At 35.4% G+C, this 24,392-nt stretch overlaps 2 protein-coding genes across 2 annotated transcripts; one reads left to right on the top strand and one right to left on the bottom strand.

Annotated features, from left to right (window-relative positions):
* Nucleotides 1-9,621: 9,621 nt before the first annotated feature.
* Nucleotides 9,622-21,654, top strand: LOC140957551 (vacuolar protein sorting-associated protein 51 homolog). The gene is made up of 20 exons (XM_073414862.1): nt 9,622-9,895; nt 11,187-11,326; nt 11,576-11,630; nt 11,742-11,849; nt 12,186-12,284; nt 12,440-12,517; nt 12,850-12,927; nt 13,152-13,307; nt 13,622-13,722; nt 13,828-13,895; nt 17,473-17,546; nt 17,661-17,727; nt 18,809-18,927; nt 19,278-19,544; nt 19,660-19,773; nt 20,156-20,227; nt 20,327-20,377; nt 20,696-20,926; nt 21,009-21,185; nt 21,401-21,654. The coding sequence occupies exons 1-20, from the start codon at nt 9,716-9,718 to the stop codon at nt 21,515-21,517; spliced, it is 2,352 nt and encodes a 783-aa protein (XP_073270963.1). The 5' UTR covers nt 9,622-9,715; the 3' UTR covers nt 21,518-21,654.
* Nucleotides 21,655-21,890: 236 nt separating this feature from the next.
* LOC140957552 (uncharacterized) lies at nt 21,891-24,102 on the bottom strand. The gene has a single exon (XM_073414864.1). It carries the CDS (start codon nt 23,823-23,825, stop codon nt 22,056-22,058), a length of 1,770 nt encoding a protein of 589 aa, XP_073270965.1. The 5' UTR covers nt 23,826-24,102; the 3' UTR covers nt 21,891-22,055.
* Between the last annotated feature and the right edge of the window lie 290 nt (nt 24,103-24,392).

The following is a 24,392-nucleotide window of genomic DNA, read 5'->3' as shown; positions in this document are numbered from 1 at the left end:
TAGAGAAACAATTAATAAATAGTAATAAAACACTCGATATGATTGAGGTAGAGAATTTAAGTACTAAATTTCAAGACGACCTTAAGAGAATGAGATTCTGAAACGACCTCGATTTTTTTTTCTAATCTTAAATCATAATTTCTAAATTACTAAATAAAATAATTTAACATAACCAACCAACATAATAATTTAGCATATGAAATCTCAAATGCATAAAATAAATCTTAAATCATCTCCTAACCAAAATTCCTAAATGACCTTTAAAAAGATCGGCTAACAATAAAATTAAAACATAAAAATATCTCTAATAAAAATCCTTGGCAAAATCTTTAAATCATAATCTATCTAGCTAGTGCGGAAACATAAAGGCCCTAGGGTGCGTACTGCTGCACTCGATCGACTTAATCGTCACCGCCTCCAAAATCATCAAATCCTGCGCATCATACAAACCTAGTGAGTCTAAAGACTCAACACGTTCTAAACATGGATAGCAAATAATATATATACAATCTCATGCATTTAAAAATCATATTTTTATTTAAAATAATCTTTTGAACATAAATAAACCATTAAAAATCATTTAAGCATAATTAAATTATAAATAGTAAAATCATTTTAAAATTACTTTAAGCATAAATAAGTCCTTTAAAAATAAGCTTTAATCCTCATCATGAATCATATATCATTTTGGGTGAAGTTTGATATTTGAAAGTGACTAGCTTTCATCATTTGGTCGACTGCAGTCTTAGCTCCACATGGTCCATGGGGGTGTGCACTAGGCTCCACCTTGGAAATACGATCGTCGGGATACCTCTGGCCTTTTCCCATACACGGGATCCCTCTGGGGCCTTGGCCCGTAAAGGGGGTCCCTCTGGGGCCTTGGCCCGTATATGGGCTCCCTCTGGGGCCTTGGCCCTCACGTCATCCCCACAAAAATCATATATCATATATTTTGTCACAGTCAAATCACATCCCTCAAAATATTTTTCCTTTTCTTTAAAAATCATAAAATAAGACAGATTTCTAAAAATAGCATTTTAGACAGTATAAATTGCACAGCTTTACCATAAATCGTAAAAATACATATTATCATCAAAATCATCATAATAAATCATAACATATCATTTTACATGCATTATGATCCTTTGGGACGCTGCCAAGCGTTTTTGTATTTTCCTAAGTGTAAAAATATCGTTTTGCCCTTGGACGTAAAAATTCTCAAATTTATATTTTTCTCACTTTTAATGGCATGGAATTATTCTAAATAATTATTTAAGCTTACTTAAATTTTCTCATATTTTTATTTAGCTTAAATCGATGACTTTTAAATTAATCTTTAAATAAGGCATATTAACGCATTTTAATCCCGAATTAAAACAAACCTTAACATAAAATTCCCAAATTAAAAATTTATACTTTCAATAATTATTTAACCTTAAACTTAATTTTGCATAATTTTATAAAGCTTAAACTAGGCGTTTCGATTAATTCGTTAATTAGCGTTTCGAGCGGCGATTAAATCCCGGATAAATCCAAAATTCGTTATTTTGATCCCAAATTTTAAACATAACATTTTTAGTATTTATTCTACCCTTCTAAGTCATGAGCCACACCCGTGGACCCGTGGATTCAATTTTAGCCTTTTAATTTTTCGAAATTGACATGTTATCGAACTACCCGAGCCATCTCCCGATTTACTCGAGCCACACCCGAGCCATCTTGGGCCAAACCCTAGCCAACCCACCTAGGCACCCTCTTGACTAAGCCCAACCCAAAGAACCAGCCCCTAGCTCACCCAATCACTCCTGGAACCGCGACCCAATATGCATACGTGTGTGCGTGAGTATCATAGTGACATTAGGACTCCTAGTTGCCTTAGAGCTCTTCCAGCTGTTAAACCATCGATCCCTCTCGACCCTTACTGACCCTAGACCACGCCAGCCTCGTCCCAGACCAGCCCCAAGCCCTTAAACCATCCAGCGAACCACCTGAAGCAGAAGACAGCAGCCTACGCGAGAGTGATCTCCCTAGCGCCCATGACTCTCCTACTTCGGCTAGGACTCCTTGCTCGAGCCACCACCGAGCCCTCATGACCCTCACCATCCTTGGACCATGCCCAAACCCTACCCAGACCAGCCCAAGCCCTGGTCCCCGCGTGCGAGCCACCTGAATCAGAAAACAACAGTTGCGCGTCACCTTGCTCTCCCTCACGTTTTGCTCGGCCCTCGCTGGACCAGGCCGCACCCATGGACCCAGACCTTCCTACCCCTCTCTGGACCGTCCCAAGCCATCACCCAGACCACCTAGCCCAGCCCCTTAAACTCTCGGCCAAACACAAATACTCCCTCGGGAAGTTTCCTAACCAGCAAGGACTCTTCCCCAGCCCTGCTGCGCGAGTCCTTGCCCATTAGGACTCTACCAGGCCCTCACCCACGACCCTCCTCGAGCCCTAGCTAGCCCTGGACGAGCCCCTAACCCCAATGCAAAGCAGCCGCACCTATAAGCTTGTACAAGCAAACATAACTCTCGGTTCTTATTCTGATTTTTCCCTTATTGTTTCCAGCATGATTTTCTTTTTAAAAATTGTCATGTTTGCCCATATTTTAATCATTTTTTATAATGTTTTGGCAGCGTACTCGTTGGATTCAAAAACGTTTTCAAAATAAGCGCGAAATCGTTAAATCTTTGAAAATACGCAACTTACTGTAAAATAATCGAACCCACATATTTTCATACATAAACAATTAAATCAAGCATATTATGATTTGTATGATGTTTAAAATGGTTTATAAAACGTGCCTTTGCGTTTATAACGCTCGATTATTCGATCTTCGGCGAGGGTGTGACGTTGGACGATCGAACGCCGAAGAACACAAGCCTTTTCTCCTCTCATAAATTTCGAAAATTCTGAATTCTGTGAGGTGTGTGTTCACGGCTGATGGGTGTGAATTTTGTGAGGGTTTGAAGACCTAATACCCTTATTTATAAATAATTAACATACTAATGGGCTTTGGTTTTGGGCTTGCATGCTTAGGGGTAATTGGGCCTACTTAAATTAATTAAATTGGGCCCAATAACACTTAATTAATTAAATAATAAAAGTTTATAAAATAAGTTCCCATAAAATAATATTTTTGATCTTTTAAAACTCCTTGTTTGCCCAAAACCGGCTTTCCGGGAAAAATCGAGCTCGATTCTTAAAATAATTCGAACTCCAACATTTTTAGAAAAATTAAATTATTTTTAATCATATTAGGAAGCCTTGCCACTATTTAAATAAAAATACATATTTTTGTCTTGGTCGTCCCCGGTCTCCTTTTCCCTGCCTATTATCGAATATTCGGGTAAAAATCCTTAATTTCATGAAAACATGTCACATAATCATTTAAACATGCAATCCTATATTTAATCATATAATAAATATCATGCTAGCATTTAAAAGCAATTAAATAAAACAATTAAGCAATTAAAATATTTTTGCATGCATGTGGTTTACGTGGACTGGTTTTTCGGACGTTACAGATTGTCTCACAGTGGACCCAACTTACCACATCCATATTCAATTATGTGTCAGAACGACGTAATCCAACATTGATTGACATAGTTCGATCTATTATGTGATTCACTGAATTGCCGCTGGGGATTTGCGCTAGAAATTGCGGCAATGTTGTTGAACCAAGTCCATTTAAATGTGGCGGATAATATTACATATGATATATGGATGGGAAAAACTCACAAATATTATTTCTTAAGAATATGAGGATGTCTTGTTTACGTGAAACAGACAGTGGGAGACAAATTAGATACTAAAGCCAATTTGTGTTACTTTGTGGAATATTCAAGGAATTCCATTGCATATTATTTCTATGATCCCAATGAAATAGTTGTGTTTGTTTCAAGGAATACCACCTTCTTGGACAAGGATTTCTATTAGATAGAAAAGATAGGATGATAGAACTCGAGGAGATACAAGGAACATCTATTCCTGAAATAGTAGAACCCGCACCCCAAAAGCCAGTTGAATAAATACAGGCTCCTAGGAGATCCAAAAGGATCTCAAGACAACCTAATAGGATGAGATTGCTTCTTGAAGAAGGCTAAGATGTGCACATTCCTAGATGCAACATTATGATTCATGTAAATGGCTTGAAGCCATGCAATCTAACATGGACTCCATGTATTCGAACTAAGTATGATCCTTAGTAGATCCACTTGAGAGAATTGTTCTTATAGGAAGAAAATGAATTTGCAAAAAGAAACTTAGGGCGGATGAGAAGGTAATGAACTTAAAAGCAAGATTGTTAAGAAAATGATACAGTCAAAGACAATGTACTGACTATGATGAAACATTTTCTCCAGTTGTAGTGTTCAAGTCTATTAGGATCTTGTCAGCCATAGCAGTATGATATGAGTATAAAATATGACAGATGAATGTGAAGACAAAGTTCCTTAATGGTGACATTGAGCAAGAGATTTATATGTCTCAACCTGAAGGATTTAAATCAGTGGGAAGTGAGCATAACATATGCAAACTTCATATATCCATCTATGGAATCAAACATGCATCAAGAAGCTCAAGAAGCTGGAACCTCATATTTGACAATACTATAAAAGAGTTTGATTTTGTTAAAAACCCTGAGGAATCATGTGTATACAATAAGATTAGTGGGAGTTTAGTAACATTCTTAGTACTTTATGTTGATGAAATACTACTCATTGAAAATTATGTAGGGATGATGCATTCAACTAATGTATGGTTAGCTAGGAAATTCTCCATGAAGGATATGGTGAAGCATCATATGTATTAAAAATACAGATATATAGGGATAGATCAAAGAGGATGTTAGGACTCACCCAATCCACTTATATCGATACCAAACTTGAGATATTCTCTGCGGAGGAGTACAAGAGAGGATATATTCCAATGCGTCATGGGGTGACTCTATCTAAGCCTATGCGCCTTAAGACTGACGATCAGATAGAAATCATGAGTCACGTTCCTTACGCCTTTGTTATAGGGATTATAATGTATGGTATTATATCAACTTGACCTGATATTGCCTTTGAACTGAGTGTTACAAGAAGATATTAGTCGAATCATGATCCATTGCATTGAAAAGTCGTGAAAGATATTCTTAAGTACTTAAGAAGAACTAAAAAAATTCATGGTTTACAGGAGTAGAGAATTAAAATTGGAAGGCTATACTGACTCTAACTTTCAATCATATATGGATGATTTAAAATCAACATCTGGATTTTTATTCAAGCTCAATGGTGGTACTGTCTATTGAAAAAGTTCCAAGCAAGACACCACAGTAAATTCAACCACTAAGACCGAATATATAGCTGCAACAAATGATGTTGTTTGGATGAAGAATTTTGTTCAAGAGTTGGGTGTCATTCCTCAAAGAGTTGATCCAGTCCCCGTCAACAGCGACAACACCGGTGCCATTGCGCAAGCAAAGGAACCGAGGTATCATCAGCGATATAAACATATATTCAGAAAGTTCCACATAATCCGAGATATTGTGGAAAGATGAGACATATCAATAGAGAGAGTCGTTTCTGTAGATAACGTTGTTGATCTACTGACGAAGCCCCTACTAGAACCATTGTTTGAGAATCATCGTGAAGCAACGAGTTTGAAATTTATGAGTAGTTGGCTATATAGAAAGTGGGAGATTGTTATAGAAAGTTCCTAGCGAGCCAACTTATGGCTTGAGCTCTATTTACTTTATGTAAAACAATATTTATTTTAATAATATTTTACGGTTTTATTCAATTATGATATTTATTTTATCTGTATACCCATGTAAGCAGTATAAATATAGTCTTTGAATATGCAATAGATACCACGAGGTCTGCCTCTCAACGTAAGATCATGAAACTTATTAGGAAGCGTACCATATATTCTTAACAGGTTCCTAGTCGAATCATCCGCCTAAAATAAGGATAAAGATCGCTTGAGCTAGATACTAACATCTGTGATATAAACATCATGTTTTATTGGTAAGGACATGAAGATGTTAATTGATACAGATGGGTGATCATTTAATAATCCACTGAACAATCATCACTTGAACTCTCCAAGTGGTTATCACTTATCTAGTATAATAGTCCGCGGTTATGGTTATACATCATTAATCCTTTGAACCGGGACAACGTAGATGTTCTACGTACGAGCATGCACTTTGATCCATTTATCGACTCCATTAAGGGTCAGGTGGCGAAGTTGGGTGTAGTTTCGAAATACATAGAAGTCAATGCATTGTAGTCAGAGATTAATCGCTCGCCTACGAGTTAAGATATCCTATGTGATCTAATGAGATAATAGTGCAAAGAATCTCTTTCCAGAGTAATACATGTGCCTTTTTGAAAACTGTTTCCTCAGTTGTACATATCATGTCATTGTTATTACTCGTTATCGAATTCATTTGCAACTCTCGATATACCAATGGTTGTAGATTTGATCGAGATATATTAGTTGAATGGACCATATTGTACGCTAATCATAGCTTAAGGTTCTTGCAGGAACTATCAGTGATACCTAGGGGATCATTGGACGATGTTATTAGACACTCTTATCATTATCCGATGAGTGCAATCAAACTTAAGTTATGACATTCTTGATCAAAGGGTAGATGAAAATAATGTGGCTAATTACGGTAAGACCGAATAAGAATAATTGTTATTTTAAATCACATGAAGTCGTGAATTCACGGCTAGCCGTATCTCGGATTCATTGATGATCACACAAGTATGGAAATCAAACAGATTGCTTAAAAGGAGTTTACAAGTTGATTCAATGTAAGGGAACATATGGAAGTTAGTTGAACAATTAATTGAGTGATGATAGTGGAACTGTCTGTTTTAGTGTAGGACTTCACAAAACTAGCAGCTGTAAAAAATGGACCGGCAAAAAATTTTGTCTTTCGAAATTTTTATTTTTCATTATGTGAACGAGATTTGTACTCTCGATATATTGGCGCTATCTTATCGTCAATCTGGATTATAATGAGTTAACAATAATTTATTTAGTAAATTTAAAATCTATTAATTAAATAATAATATTAATATTGGTGAATACTAAGTGAAAAATTCTCATGAAACAGTTTAAAAGAGTCAAAAATATATTAATTAATTAATTAGGTAAGTAAATAAAAATTATTTAATTTAAAACATAAATATATATAAATAGAATTACTGTAACATGATTCGAGTAAGATTTCTGAATAGATCAATAATTAAAACTTATAAATATTTCATTAAGGGTTATTTGAAATAACATAACTTTTACGCCAAAATTTTTATCTCCTTTCCTTCACACAAAGTTTTCGGCCACCCTATAATTTTGAGGGAATTTTTAGCAACCATCCTTATACCGCGACGCCATCTCACCGCCGCTGGATTTCTGAAATTCAGGCGATCCAATCTTGTCGTAAACTTCGTTTAGATCTCTAGTGTGATCTATACGATGAACAAAGTTTCTGACCGTGGACTAGATTTGACTATCGAAGAAGGAGGAAGATCCGTTCATAGAGATTTACAAAAAGAGCTATATCAGCTTAAAACCCGAAATAGTTGGAGCCGGTATTATATACGCAAAGGTAAATCAGACTTAAACACCCTATGAATGATTTAAATCATACGACGCCCAATGAACGATTTGAACGTTAAAACTAAAATTTTTAAACTTTCGATGTGCCTTGAGTGCGAGAAAATTGTACACCTATGTATAAAAGATGAAAAACATAACAATACACAATACAATTTTTACACCAATAATTTTCCTCATTCTCTCCCCAAAATTTTCGGCCACCTCAATTTTGGAGGCAAAATATTTCGGCGTCCCTTCCACCATGCCGCCTTTTCGACGCCACTGGATTTCTGAAATTCCGGCTAACCAATCTCGACGCAAATTTCGTTTAAATCTCCAATACGATTAATACGAGGAATCAGTCTCCGGTCGTTGACCTGATTAGATGATCGGAGAAAAGAGGAGATCCGCTCGTAGCGATTTATAAGAAGAACTATATCCGCTTTAAGTCATGAATAGTTTGATGTATTATATTTAGAACACAACTAAATAATCTAAACATTGTATGAATGATTTTAAATCATACTACTCCTAAAAATGTTGTCAATGTCGAAATAAAAATTTTAAAAGTTTACAACAAACGATTTATTGCAAAAATGAGAACTGAATAGCGCTTTCAGTACTATACACGGAAAATGAGGGAAACTAAAGGGCAAAAAAAAAAAGTTGATAGCTAGCAAAACAACACCGTTTTATGAGAACATCGATTTTCGAGGATACGTTCCCGAGACAAAAACACAGACAAATCAGTCGAACTTTTCCTCTCTTCTATTAAAATTTTAAATTATATATTTTTTTAGACAGCAAATGTTTTTCCCTAAATAAACCCCATTAAATAACGTAACCTCATTGCTGAAAAAAAAAATTTAAAATAATAAAACAAAAATAAAATATGCTAATTTTTATTAAAATAAAATATTAAGAAATTAAATTTTACCAAGGTTCGAATTGTAATGAAATATGTGAACCCATGAATAAAGAAGAGAATTTTATACTTAAATTGAAACTTATATATTTACTATCCATCCCTTATATAACCGTTATGGTTATTTATTTATTAGGACTAAATTATGATAGCATTATAAATACTATTAATCCCAACTCTGTGTTTATAGAAGCTTACAATATAATAATTTATTAGTTAAAATTTCATTCTCAGTTCCAATTAATTACTATATCTCAGTAAAAATAAGGTTTATTTTTTAAAGATATTTCAATAAGTTTATCTTTTATTTTGTATTATATTTTTTTTGACAAAAATTCTTTTGAGACCGTCAATTTTGTGAGACGAATATCTGACACGACCTGATTATATAAAATATTATTTTTATTATAGATATTGATCGAATCGACATATTTCCATGAAACCAACTCTTCCATTTTATGATAAGATTTTTCAGCTTATGTTTTTTTAGTAAGTCAGATAAGTTGACGAAACTGTTTGGGGGATTGTATGGGATTTGGAATTGGATTTGGAAATTCAAGGATTTGGGATTCTATTTGGTGTTTGGTTTAAAATTTAAAAATAGTATTTTCAAATCTATTTTTTGTTGGTAGAAAAAAGGATTCGAATTTAGAATTTTAAAATTTTACTAAGGTACCCTTAAAAACTTTTGGTGGAGAATGATGTGTTGGATAAAAAAGTAATTTTATGTTTTTAAAATCCAAATCTCACCAAATCTTATCAAATTTGATGGGATTTGGATATACTAATTGAAATCCCATAAAATCCTAAACAAATCCGAATTTTTTTTTTGAATCACCTTGCCAAACGGTAATAATAGGATTTCGAAATCCAAATCCCATGAAATCCTCCCAAATCCTGATTGCCAAACACACTGTTTGAGGATTGTACGTTTCTTTTAAAATTTTTATGAATAAAAGTAAATAGGTAAAATTTGTGTGAGGCGATCTCACAGATCATATTTTATGAGTCAGAAGTATTATTTTTTATTGTGAATATCGGTAAAATTGTCCCGTTTTATCGATAAATATTTGTGAGACCGTATAAATAATAGCAAACAATCACCGTCATAGGAAGAATGATGTAATAAATAGCTTTTCGGCACCACCGGTGGTCTTCGAAATCGAATCTGTATTGAAGAAGAATCAACAGAAATGGAGGTAGAAGCAGTGCCATTGGATGATAAGGCGAAGAGAATGAGGGATCTGCTATCAAGCTTCTACTCCACCGATCCTTCTTCTGCATCGCTGCCGGCGCACACTCCCTCAAGATTCGCCACCCTCGACACCATCGACACCTCTTCATTTGACGCCGATCAGTACATGAATCTCCTCGTACGCCACCCATTCTCGTTAACTGATTTCAGTTTCGGAACTGTATCACGTCTCGGACTGCTAGTTGACTGATTGATTTTTTTTAATTCTTAATTTGGAAGATTTTCCAATTGACATATTTTGTGATTTAATTTTACGTGAATTCTATCTTTTTTGGCCCCGAGGTCAATGTGATATTCTTTTCTTTTCTTTTTATTATATGTGTTTTTACTTTGATTCATCAACTTGAAATCTTGCTCCGGAACTCTTTCTTGATCAGCATAATGTGATATTCTTTTCTTTTTCTTATATGTGTTTTTACTTTGGTTCATCAACTTCAATTCTTGCTCCGGAACTATTTCTTGATCAGCATAGCTGATTTTTCCTTGAGAAGAAATGACTCAACCCCTTAGAGGCTGAAATGTGCCATTTATTTGATGCGAGGTGTCCATTGGTTCTCGAGATGTGTGATAAGAAAAGGTTTTTCACTAGTTGCTTTGATTCTATGTCAGTTTCGTCCTAAGAAAAGTTTGTGCGGATAATCAGAATTATGGGTGTTTATTTTCCTAGTCTACATTGTATGAGTGGAAACTAAATTGTAAATTTATCTGGAAAACGTGTAAAAAAAATTGTCCGTTGAGATTTGTTTAACAGTTAATTCCTTTAGCAAGTATATCTATTTATCCTTGTAGAACCAAAAATATTTTTATATGTTTAATTGTTGTCAAAAGTTAAGACAGCCAATTTAACGAATGTATCATGATGCTTAGGAATCAAACGAGTTAGAGCATTTATTCAGACATAATGATGTTTCAACCATGTTTATCAAAGTACCAACCATGTGCATACAGTCGTCTGGCTCTATATGGTGCAAATGTATGTATGTGGTGCTGTAGAGATTGCAAATATTTGCACCGTGATGTTATGCAGCTACTTGTATCTTCTCTATATGTGCTTTTTGGTTGTTGGTTGGGTGAATTATATACCTGTTATACCATGATAAGTGGTTACCTTAGGAGCTATGGTTGTTCTGGCATATTCAGCAGTCCGGCCTATTAGTTTTTTTGGAGAAGAATAGAAGATGCATTTTCATTTTTATTGTAGTTTGTTGTTCATTTTTAGCCTACCTCTCTCCCACATTCTGGTCAATTAGGATCTTGTTTTATCATGCACTCAAGTAAGTCTCATTTAGTAGGCAAAATTTGTTATGTAGCTTTAATAGAATTTTATGTTCACCACAATGGTGTTGAGGCTACCTTCTTTCTACTGGCAACTACAAACAGGAAGAAGTGAAGTTAAGTTGACTGTGTAGGTACAAAAGTCGAACCTGGAAGGACTTCTTCAGAAGCACGTCGAAATGGCTTCTGAGATAAAGAATCTTGATACTGACCTGCAAATGTTAGTTTATGAGAATTACAATAAGTTCATCTGTGCAACTGATACAATCAAAAGGTACATCTTGTCACAATGCTGGAAAAGCTTCCATTTTGTTTTTTAATAAATGTGAAATCCAACATCACAGCTGATCTATTTACTTATCAAACAAGTATATAGAGGATTATCCAGTTGTCGCCATTCATTTCATTTCTTTGTGGATCTTAATAATCCTCAAACTAGTCTTTGTTGACTTGCATTGTGTTAAAACTTTTAGTCTGCATTGTAAACTTTTAATGCAGAGTCTGATATGTTACCTGTATTTAGGATGAAAAATAACATCGTTGGCATGGAAACAAACATGGAGCAGCTTCTTGAAAAGGTGTTTGGTAAAGGATTTTTTTGTTATGGTGAAACGCAGTTACCAAGGTAACCATAGGTTCGAAAAAGTACGTTATTTACTAAGCACTTATTTTTCTCTGTAAATTTCCAGATAATTTCTGTGCAATCTAGAAGTGATGGGGTCAACACATCTCTCCATGAAAAGAGAGAACATATAGAGAAGCTGCATCGCACACGCAATCTTCTGCGAAAACTTCAGGTATTGAAGTGATGCATCAATTTTTTACTGCCTCTTTCTACAGCTTTCCTGCTATTTAAACTTTTTAATACATAATTCTGAACAACTTTTCTAACAGAGGTGCGACATTTTGCAACCATGAAATGATAATAAAGTTAAAGTAACAGGCATCTATCAACCTACTGTGGTTCTGGATCATGCATTTATTAGAATTCTAGATAAACTAATAATTGTATTTTTTCTCTGGCTCAGATAAATGGAGTCTTTTCTGTTTTCTTTACTTCTATTTTTATGTTGAGCACATCCTGAAAATTTGACCTTGAGGAAGTTAAAGGGATTCCAAATTTTTGTGAACAGTTTATCTATGACCTACCTACAAGACTTGAAAAGTGTATCAAATCAGAAGCATATTCTGATGCCGTGAAGTTCTATACTGGAGCCATGCCAATTTTCAAGGTTGGTATCTTCTTATCTCATTAATAGGCCTGGAACAATCTTTTTGACGCTATGCATCTATCTCTGTCTACCTGTCACTGTGGACATGATACACCGATCTCTCTGTATATCAATAGTTGTCCTACTTCTCACTTTTCTGTTCTTTACTTTACAAGGCATATGGGGATTCTTCTTTCCAAGACTGTAAGCAAGCATCAGAAAAGGCGGTGACCACAGTTACTAAAAACTTGCAGGCATGTCCTCTTTTCTACTTGAATTCAAGTGATCAATAACTGATGCTTAGTGAGGGTCAAATATAAAATGATAGGTTGACACATAAAAGAGACCAAGTAGTTACTCTAATAGCTTCTTAATTAATATATAGGTGTAGATATTTACCTAACAAGGACCTGTCTAGTCAAAAAATAATATTGAACATACCTTTTTCTCTCCCAAAACCATTTCTCAAAACTTTTTCCAGGAACGATTAAAATAACACCAAAAATAGGGAAACCTTCCTTATTGATTAGCACATCTGATAATTTTTTTCTGAAGTCCTGCATTTTACATTAATATTTATTTTCAGGGTAAGGTTTTCTCAGATTCCGAATCCATTCAAGCAAGGGCCGAAGCTGTCATGCTTCTTAAGCAGTTGGACTTTCCAGTATGAATTTCTCTGGCTTTTTTCATTATAAAATATTCTAAATCATCTGTCCACTATGCTAAGATTATAGCATGTCACACTTTATTAACTCAGTGTCTGTAGAATTCTTTGGCTTAGAGTAGATGATTTGCAATTATAAGAACAGTACTTTAGTTTTCACTTTTTTTGGTCAATGTTATCAATATCCATCTTTATTTCATGATTATTTATATTTTGTTGGATAGGTTGAAACTCTGAAGGTTAAATTGTTTGAAAAGCTGGAACAGTTCCTCGTGGACCTACATCTTGAGACCGAAGAACTAGAAAAAGGTTCATTGGGTGTTAATTCATCTTCTAATCAGGGAAGTACACCTGATTCAAGTTCTGCCACTGCACATGAGGTGATGAAAGGATATAAGATCTCTTAATATGTGTTCTTATCACTTTTGAAATTTTTAAATGAGAAAAACGTATAACTATTTGGATGGACATGGAAGTGGAAATTTGTTTGCCCTATGTACTTGTGACATAAGTACCGACAAGAGCTGTGTTCTGCTAACAAAAAATGAATTTTCTTTGTTTATGAAAAAAAAGTAATTTATTCTTCAGCAGCACTGGATGAAATATTATTCTTGTGTTTCTAAGAAGTTTGACCTCAGATTTAGGTATTAAGTATGATATTCACTTTTTTTCTTTAAATATAACTTACTCTTAGGCTTCGATTCGTGAATTCACCGAAGCTATTCGTGCTTATAGAGTTATATTCTTGCATTCAGAGCAAGAGCTATCAAAACTCGCACAGGAACTTGTCACAAAGTAAGACGGCTTGTTATTAACCAGTATCATTTTGTTATATCTTTCTATCCATGTGATAAAATTGGGTTAGATATCATACCATATTTGGTGTTTCCTGAATCATAGGAACTTTGAAGCCTTTCATCAACAATTGAAGAAGCAAGCTCACTCTATAGATCTTTTGGCAAGCCTACGTAAGTTAACTCTATCCCAGTGCTTGCTTTATTATTAATCTATACAACTGTAGATGCCATTTTGCTGTTTCCGATTTCTGAAGCTTATGGTGAAACGTCTACTACTCGTTTTTCTTTAAAATATACTAGATAAATTTTTTTTGCTTTCTTTTTAAAACTTTCGGCCGAACACTATACATAAATAAATATTTACTTTGCGCCATTAACCAACTATTTTACTCAAAATCCAAAACGCAATGCAAAACATAAAATCGTCAAACCAAACATAAAACTAGCATTTTTGAAAAATAGCATAGACTCTTAAATCTTCTCAAAAACACTCATAAGCATAAAAGTCATAAAATCTTTAAAGTACTCTTAAATCATATTAGTGCGGAAAACTAGCATTGGTCCTCGGGTTATGTGCACTATCAATCCAGCTAGTTCAACTATCAAGTCCTCCAACATCATCAAAACCATGCTCACCTGCATCATTCACAGGTGACTTGATTGTGACTAATACGAATACGAATATGAAAGGATATGATGATATGTAAGGCCAAGGCTCAGTTGACAGGTGAGAGTGTCGATGATGCCTCCGCCGCCTGGTACTATGGTTATACGTAATATTGATCAATCGACCAACAGCTGAAACGAAAGTCACAATTAATGATCTGAATTCAATAAAGAAAACGTATATGTATATGATGAAAGGAAAAATGTTTAAAGTTGTTCATGTTCATGTTAAAGCTATTTTATTAAAAGTATTTTTCACTGTTGCATGTGAATGTATATGTATTACTTGTTACAACGGTTAAGGTTTGCTGAGTCATTAAACTCTTCAAACCTTTTTATTGTATCCATCACTTATAAAAATTCATGCATAGATATCATTTTCTTTTAAACCCAAGCATGCAACTCGTCTTTTAGCATTTATCGTTTTCCATCATAAAATAACATAATCTTTCAAAATAACATTTTAACATTCATTACAACATTCAGGGCACTGCCAGGATGTCTACCATTTTTCAGTTGTAAAATGACTGTTTTGCTCCTGAAACCCTAACTTTCTCAATTTACCCTTGGACCTTAAAACGACGACCCGAATCGATCCAAACTTATCATGACACCTTAAAATACGTCCATAAACATTTCTTAACGTAAACTTAAGCTCCTCGACTAATTTCTCAATTCGTTTTAAAACTTGAACTTACATCCCGGTTTTAACCCGAATCAACTCGAAACTTAACCAAACTTTAATCATAGCTTATTAACAGCTAACCATACACTATGCAACCCAAATCAAGCCATTTAAGACCCTCAGATAAGCCTAGACAGCCGCTGGAATTTTCTGCCCATATTTCGAAAACCCTAACCTCAACAACTCATATGCCCCTTCGTTCTTAGCCCTTCATCGACCCAACCGGAACCTAGATGGCCTTGCTGGGACCCTAACCTTAGTCCCTACTGGACCAGCCTCTACAGCCCATGCACGCTAGACTCCTCACGCACGTAACCCCGATCGCGCGGCCATGGGACATGCCTACGGCCCTTCTCCTCGCACCAGCTTTCCCTCAATCCATCTAGGACCATGACTAGACCCACGTAGGACCCCTGGACACGTCCCAACAGCAGTCCACAGCTGCGCCTTTCTAGGAACCCAAAACCGAAACCCTAGTTCCTCTACAACCCAAAATCGTGCAGCCCTTGTCCTCACTCGTTCCAGCCCTTAACCATGCCCCTTATGGCCCCTAAACCTGTTAAAAAACATCCCTTCTAATGACCCTACCATGGCAGTCCCTTTGTGCATCAATAACATAATTTAAAATACATGAAAACTCAAGTTCTATCATGTATATGCCATAAAAACGAAAATAAAAGGAAGGGTATCATATTTTTCATGCAAACATGTATAAATACACATACTATGGTATGAACGATGAGTAAAGGAAGATTAAGACGTGCCGAAACACACACGAAAAATAATCTTTGACGCGAGGGACGTTGGCGGAGAGGGACTGAGAACTTGCTGCGTTTTTTTTCTTAAACCTCACGTGAATTTCTTCCAAAAACGTGTAGTGTGTGGCTTGAGTTTGAGAGAAAAACCCTAGGTCTCTTGATGCTTGTAGGCGTGTGATATGAATTGTTATAGGGTTTGGAAACTCATTATTTTGATATAAATAATTGGGTAAAAAGCTAGGCACAATAACCTTAGTATAATAGGCTCATTAGGCCCATTATAATGTAGGTAAAATATTTTGTTCAGGAAAGTTTTCGAAGATATTAGCCGAGCCTCCAAAAAGTCCCTATTTTCGTCAGAAATCGATTACCCGTTTAAAATACGACTCGGTGCGTAAAAATACCTCAAAAGTTACCATTTTCGAAATTCTCATTTAAAATATACCATATATTAAATAATTAAAAATAATCATTTAATAAAATATTTTTCTTTACGGTCCCCGGTCTCCGTTCCTCGAGCGCGTCTCGAATAACCTTTAAAAACACAGTTTTATGCATTCGAATAGAAAATCATATTTTTAAACATGTAAACATGTCTAACACATTTAATTAATGCAATTAAAATAATTTAATTAAGCATTTTCCTTTTATCCTAGATTTGCATGCAGTTGGATTACATTATCATATTTTGGACCTTACATATAGCTTTTCATCTTTCTGTATTGCTTGGATGAGTGAACCTTTTTCTATCAAATCATGGGTGCTGTGGTGGTTAATAATTTGGTTGATGCTCTGTAAATTGCATTCAAAGAGACGGTGGAAATTATGTAAGTAGGTGATGTATAATGCAACTGTAGTAAGTCCTTTATGAAGATGTATTATGAGATTTTACTATCTTTTCCAATAAGATTGTACAGTTTTAAGCAAGTATCTCGGCTAGAAGTATTTAAGATATGATCCTATAGATACTGCGGAGAGATGCAGAACTATGTTTTGAAAAGAAATGAAACTATTTTTTTATGCATCAAGTTTCTTGTTATAATGGTGTATCGATGACTTCATTCTCTATAGCGGCATATGTAGCTGTTGGGAGCTCCAGAAGGTTAAGTGGCCTCCAGAAATTTGATTTGTTCCTGCAATTAAGGCAGAGCGATGTGTTCCAAAATGAGTCCAACTCTTGTGCTACCCTATCTTGCTTTCATGTATCCCAATTCAGTTTCTTGGATAGTCTAAGAGACATTAAAAGCTCTGTGTTGTTTGACTTGAGATTTATTCCGCGCATCACATTGTATTCTGTGCTCCTTACTTTATTTAATCATTCTAGTGATTGGAATACACAAGAAGCATAGTGGATCATCATGTCTTGGGGCTTCATGAATTAAGGTGTTCTTGCTGTATATATAGTATAGATAAGGTTGAAAGAAAGGTGATAAACATCTTCCTTCATGTCTTTAACTTGTCCTACTACTTGATTCTCTTTCATTGGCATGAAATTTAGATCAGATGAGTTGTGAATCATTGCATTTCTGCTAGTTATATCTCTTCTGCTTTATCTAATCTGTTATCTGACGATTATGTGGATGGCACGGATTCCACAAGCCTTTACTTTCTTCTTTTGATCCAACATCTTGTTTTTCAGGAGTCATCTGGAATGATGTGCTTCTGATGGATGAAGTGCTACCTGAAGCTTCTCTTCCCACGTTTTCTTTGCAGGTCTTATGACTCCATTTCAATGCTTGAACTAAAATATAGTAGAATATTCTTACTCTCACTCATGTTGGTTTATTGCATTGTCGGAAGATAAGCTGATACATATAATGGTTTCAGTCTGCCCGTGATGCTGTCAAAGAGTATATTTCTGGCGCATTTAATCGTCTTTTATTTGATATTTCAGGTTAGTGTTACGTTTCTATTTGTAGAAAAGCAGAAACTTTGGGTCAGTGGGATATACGTATTGTTGTTATGTGGCAAATGACTCATTATGTGTTTATGATGTTTTAAGCAAGTTTGCTGTATTAGAAGTATAAATTATTCTGGTCCTTGTGCAAGCTATTTGCTGGTGATCTAGAGAGAGCATTTTTTTGAATGTATAGCCAAACAGGGTGAAATGAATCAATTGAGCGTCAAATATTTTCTTTTTATTAACACTAGTAACAGGACACACGTTAGGTATGCAATGCATGACACATATGCACCATATTATATGTTTTATTAAACTTCAATTTGTGAAATTAACTTGACATATTACTAGTTTAGAGAATTAGAACAAACAAAACACACCAAGAGACCAATGTTGGTAGTTATTCTACGTAACATATTCTTAATAATATAATAGAGAGATAGTCCATAGTCTAGATGTCGGTTTAGGTTGGATTCCCATCTGTGGACTAACAATCCAAATTTGAAATCTATCTTTTACTCTTTGTGTTTCCCTAATTAACACCCGATGTCTATAAATGACATAGATATCTGTGTTAATTAATTTGATAACTACTAATTCACAAACATTACTTTTTGTAGAAATTATTGATAGAGATGCTCTTCAGAACATAATAAAGGGGCGCCTTTACTCATTTTATACGAAATCTCTGGGTATTGCAAAAATGTAAAAACATATACACTGCTTTCACCCTGTGACCACTATTTCCTTTCCCTTTCAGAAGAGATTGTCAAATGAGATGGGCTCTGTGCTTATGAAAATAATGTGTATCTATTGGGATCCAACGCTGTGTGCAAGAAGAAAGAAACCTACATGCATTTTATTTTCTGGATGCCGTTCTTTCTTAATTGTTTAAAAAATAATCACCCGTGTATTTTAAAATTTTCATAATTTATAATTCTTAATACATTAGAATTTCTTGGGATGATGTCGGGTATGAGAGTTGCTGAATTTCATAATATATAATCTGGTAAAAAAAGGAGTTATTGGATATCAACATGTATTCAGAACAGTGACCTATTCTGTTATTTGATAGATACTCTGACTAAAGTCCAAGTTACTCAAAAGGATGGAATTGAGCAAGAGTATACTTTGCAGGCAGATCTTGAGGCCAGCAAACAGGCGGTGATCCATGGCAGTATGAATGCCTTACAGGTATAGATAAGACTATCAACATTTTTTTAATCATTCTGTTCCGTTTTGTCGCGTTCAACTCTTTAATCATTTTTTATCTGGAGTAAAAAAATTTACTGATATCTTAGAATACTCTAGTATTCTTTTTGGGGGGCTGGTGTACAGATTAATAAATCAGATAATTTTCGTGTAAGCTAGATGGACCATCCAATTTCGTATGAAACCCAAAAGGCATATCTAGTTGAGGCATATTTTGCGTATGTTGCTTAAAACATTGTTAAAAATCACATAGTGTGATGCTCTCCAATATGTCAATTGTCATCATATTTTTGCTGCTTCATGATTTTTCTGTAACTTGTCTTTAAACCCAGGAGTTCCGCCAGTTACTTTGTGAAAACCCAAAATTGTTACTGAAGTTGAAAGGCGAAACAATTGACTGGGTCCAAGAAGGGTTTCAAAATTTCTTTAGAAAATTGGACAGCTATTTCCTCTTGCTCTCTGGAAAGAGGACTGAAGCTAGTCAAGATGTGAATTTGATAGAGAGAATTCCAGGTGACAAAATTGCCGCTGGGCTTGTTCTTGTGTTGGCTCAGTTATCTGTTTTCATTGAACAAAGTGCCATTCCAATAATTACTGAGGCAAGGAACTAACTCTATCGATGATTTGTTGTTCGGTCCTCTGATTTAAACGAGGTTTCCAATTATTCCTCTGAGGGTTTTGAATTTTATATAATACTCATTGCCAAAATTTCAGGAAATAGCAACTCATTTTTCTGGTGGTGTGAGAAGCTCTGAATATGGTCCTGCCTTTGTCCCAGGGGAAATTTGCCGCATCTTTCGGTCGTCTGCTGAAGTGTTATTGAACTTCGTAAGCTTTTTATATCCAAATTTTGATTTGTGATAAATAGGTGAAATGTGAGATCAAATTTAGTGGTACTGTTAAATAAGTAATGCTTTACATTATCTGAGGAAACTGTTCATGATTTCATCTTATAGCTTACCAAATGTTATCATTTCTGCTCACAATTTCTTTGCTGGGGTCGAGTTTATGAGCTGTTGGATGTTTTAAAATAGTATTTGTTATGCGGTCAGTTTGGATTTATGTTTTCATTTTATATTGTATGGTGTTGCTTGCCAAAATGTGATGAATACCTGAAGAGTTAATTAAGGCGTGGATAAAGTATCTATATAGTAATAATATTTTCACTATATATAATTTTCTATAGTTCTTACACACTTACCATTTTCAGTACATAAAGGTAAGAACTGAGAAAATAACGGTACTTTTAAAGAGGAGGTTCACTGCACCAAATTGGGTCAAGGTAAGTACAGTGCTCGAAATTGTGAATTTAAATTCTTTTATGGACACTTCAGTATCTCTGAAATATATATTTTATTGGAGTTTCTGTCCCTTTTTGTAGCATAAAGAACCCAGAGAAGTGCATATGTTTGTGGATCTTCTTCTTCAGGAGGTAATACGATCACTATCTTTTCATGTTTTGTTTTTAAACAGGTTATGGCATGTTCAGGTCATGTAATATCTTGTGAGAGTTGCCACTACCACTTGGTTGAAGTGGCATAAACCTCTTCCCCTTTGAGGGAGAAATGTGGATTTGAACCCACGTAAAAATCTCCACGCCCACCCCCACCCCACCCAATGTTGTAATAAAAAAAAATTTGTGAGTGTTGGAAAATAGTTCTTTTTCCATTAAAATGATCACTATATCATTCTATACCAATTTATCAATGCTTATGAACCTAAATAATTGTTCATTAATTTCATATGTTAGTTTGAAGAAATAAGAAATGAAGCAACCCAAATTTTGCCTCAAGGACTTCATCGGAAGCATCGCCGGAACGACAGCAATGGGAGCACCACATCCTCACGCAGTAATCCTTTGAGGGATGACAGACTGGGCCATTCGAATACTCAAAAGGCTAGAAGTCAGCTTCTAGAGACCCATCTTGCAAAGTTGTTCAAGCAGAAAATGGAAATTTTCACAAAAATAGAGTTCACACAGGTTGGGGAACTATTGCTTGTGCAAAAATGAGTAGAGTTAGCAGCAGCATGTATGGTGATTGAATTGGCAATTATTTTTTCAGGGTTCTGTCTTAACAGAAACAGTGAAGCTTTCATTAAAGAGTTTACAAGAATTTGTACGGCTCCAGACATTTAATCGGAGTGGATTCCAGCAAATTCAGTTGGACATTCACTTTTTAAAGACTGCTCTAAAGCATATAGCTGATGATGAAGCTGCCGTAGATTTCTTGCTTGATGAGGTAAGAAATGCTTGCGATGTTATCTTCTTCTGTCTTTACGCTGCATTTGTTCAATCACACTCTTAAACTTGCCAAAGAAGCGACCACGTCCAAGTCGGTATCTTTTACTGGTTCGGTTCTATTTGGTTTTTATTGTCACTAGTGCCAGCCTAGCATGCTTTTTAATATTCGTGAGTGGAATGAGAGATTGAGAATTGTAATTTCTTATTGAGCAGGTTATTGTTGGAACGGCAGAACGCTCTCTTGATCCGATTCCTCTCGAACCCCCGATCTTGGACAGACTTGTGCAAGCTAAGTTGGCCAAGACTTCTGAGCAAAGCTCTGTTTCTTAAGTGGAATATTCAAATCTTTTGCTATTAATACTATACGAAATTTTTTAGGGTGAGATTTTATTCTTACGGATCATTGTAGTCGATTTGAACAAAGCAAAATCTGAAGTTCTTTATTACTAATATACTTTCTTTTGGCAGTTTTGTTGTCCGCTACCCCTGTTTTTAACTCTTTCCTGAGTCATGAATTCGTCCAGCAAGTTTGCGACACTAAATTGAAAATACTAATCCAAAAAAGACATGATAAAACAATGTAGGAGCCAACTTTTTTAATATTTTATACGTGGATGACCTATAATATGATTAACAAGCCAGATAGCACGAGCACGACATACATGCGTTTGTGTAAGTTGATCAAAACATATTTATAGAAATTTTTTTAATAACGAAATATCTAACACTAAATGATGATATTACACAAGGTTACAAGTCTTAAAAACTTAATCAACAACTGCAATGATAAGGTCATCAAATAAACACGTCTGACGAATTTATGCGAATTATCCGTCTATTAGCTTTCTGTAAGGTAATCCCTTCATCATCAAAACTTCATCTTTTGGGTAAACACCTCCAAAATATCTGCCCTATCTGCCCAGGAAATATCAGATGTGACCTTGCAATCAAGTTGAGGTGCTTTCATTCCTTTGCCTATCATTTCTTCTCTATATCTATATGCCTCAATTGATCTTCCCTGCCTTTTAAGTCCCCTAATCAAAATAATGTAAGAGTTCTCATCAGGATAACAACCCTTCTTCTTCATCTCCTCCCACACCGCGCAACCCATTTCATAATTTCTTGAAGTGAAGTATGACTTCATCATCATGTTATAAGTATGAATACTCGCTTGAACGTTGCTCAGTATCATTTTCTTGTAGATTTTAGCCGCATCATCAGGCAAATGCTGGCTTGTCATCATCTTGATCAGAGCGTTGTATGTCCGCCCATCAGGCGGGCATCCTTTCTCCTGCATCTCCTTCAATAACCGGTACACCACATTCATTTTCTTTTGATTCCCGAAACCCGTCATTAAACAGGTGTACACAGCTGCATCTGGCTCACATCCAGAATCAAGCATTTCATCCAAGTACTCCATGGCTTCCTGCGTGTTGCCATGTTTGCAAAGATCCTTAATCAAGACTGTATAGCTCCTCACACTGGGATATGGACCTCTAGATTTCATCAATCCAAACAACTCCATTGCATGGGACTTTTTCTTATTTCCCAACAACCCTTCAAGCATTATGTTGTGGGCAACAATATCAGGCTTGAAGCCATTGTCAATCATCCTATTCCACGTCCTCCCTGCCTCCATCAAATTATTCACCCTGCACCAACCATGGAGCAGAACAGTATAAGTACATAAATTCGGGGTGAACCTATGCTCCAGCTTCTCGAACAAAACCTGGGCTTCTTTTCCAAGCTTCGCCCTCGCTAATGCATCCAACAAACAATTGATTATCTCTGCATCGACTTTAAACTTGAACTTTTTCATCAAATCAAGAATTCCAACAGCCTTTGTCCCCTCCTTGGCAGCAGCAAATGCTTTTATACAAATGGTAAAAGTCTCTATTGTGAGCAAATCCTTGTCACCCATTTCTTCAAGAACCGACACCATGGTCTCGAATTGCCGACTCTTTCCAAGTATACTAAGCATCACATGGTAGGTGCTCCAATTATGAGCAAATCCACGCCTCTCACACGCCCAGCAAAAAAAACGAAATGCAGGTTTTCTAGCGTGCTTAAACCTCTCCAGCACACGCAACACCAATTCATGACTCAAATCAACCCCACATTCATCCAAAACTGTCTCCATATTCCGATCGAAAGCAAAGGTTTCCTCCATCACCTTACACACCCTATCCACCTCCTTTTCATCAGCATTTATTTTCCCGTCAACGACGTACAACTCATTTTCATGATCATCGCCCTCGAATTCGGAATCCGAACAATGGGATTTAAACTTCCTCAAACAACATAATAAACGCCCGGGCTTCGAGCGAAACATAAAATCTTGCTTCTGAACTAACGGCAAGCCTTCTTGAAGAGTAAAGAATGAAGAGGCGTGTGACAATACAAATGGAATTTGATAATGAGAACAATAATAGCGACTACAACTAAAAGAATCAGGCAAAACACACAAGGGCAGAGAGCTACTATTAACTTGCTTTCCTTGAATTCCTCTTCCTCTCGCATCCGAGGTTTGTCTGTGACTGAGAAGGAAGAATTCGCCATTTCTGACGGTGTTCCACCTGAAAAAATCTGAAAATTTTGAAAAAGATGTTCTTTTCGAACTACATAAACGAAAAGACATGGGACACCCACTAAAATGTGAAGCGAAAATCAACAAAAACCAAAGGGAAAAAAAATAGCTGGAGGAGGAAGAAAGAGTCAGATGATATATAGATGTGGAGTGAATCTGAGCAAACAGCGGTGGGTGGATAGATCGGGATGGGGTGGGCCGATCGAGATTCTCACATTTCAGTTCATATTACGTAAGTTGAAGCAAAAGCGTCAAAAAAAAAATCCCAATTCGAACCCAAACCAACCCTAAAACTATAAATTCGAAACTGGATTGATCTGATATCTTCATAAAACTCGAGCTAAACCAACTTCATCGATGATCATACACAATTAAATTTTTTTAAATTAGCACTAATAAATAAACAAATATCAAAATGTACACAAATTTTAGAATCATAAAATAATATATCCTCAAAATGATTTGCTCACAAGAATCTCACAATGTTCTAGTTTCAAAATAAAGGGAAAATGATCAAAACGGAACTGTTGGAAGTATTTATTTAAAAAAAAAGGAGTGAATATAATTTATTATTATTTTTTTTAAAATTGGTTTAAAAACTAATTTTTTTCATTAGTA

This window comes from Primulina huaijiensis, chromosome 14 (assembly GCF_012295235.1).
Source record: "Primulina huaijiensis isolate GDHJ02 chromosome 14, ASM1229523v2, whole genome shotgun sequence".
In the NCBI taxonomy this organism is placed as follows: Eukaryota; Viridiplantae; Streptophyta; class Magnoliopsida; order Lamiales; family Gesneriaceae; genus Primulina; species Primulina huaijiensis.
The sequence above is the reverse complement of the archived record's forward strand: the minus strand, read 5'-3'. Positions and strand labels throughout refer to the sequence as shown.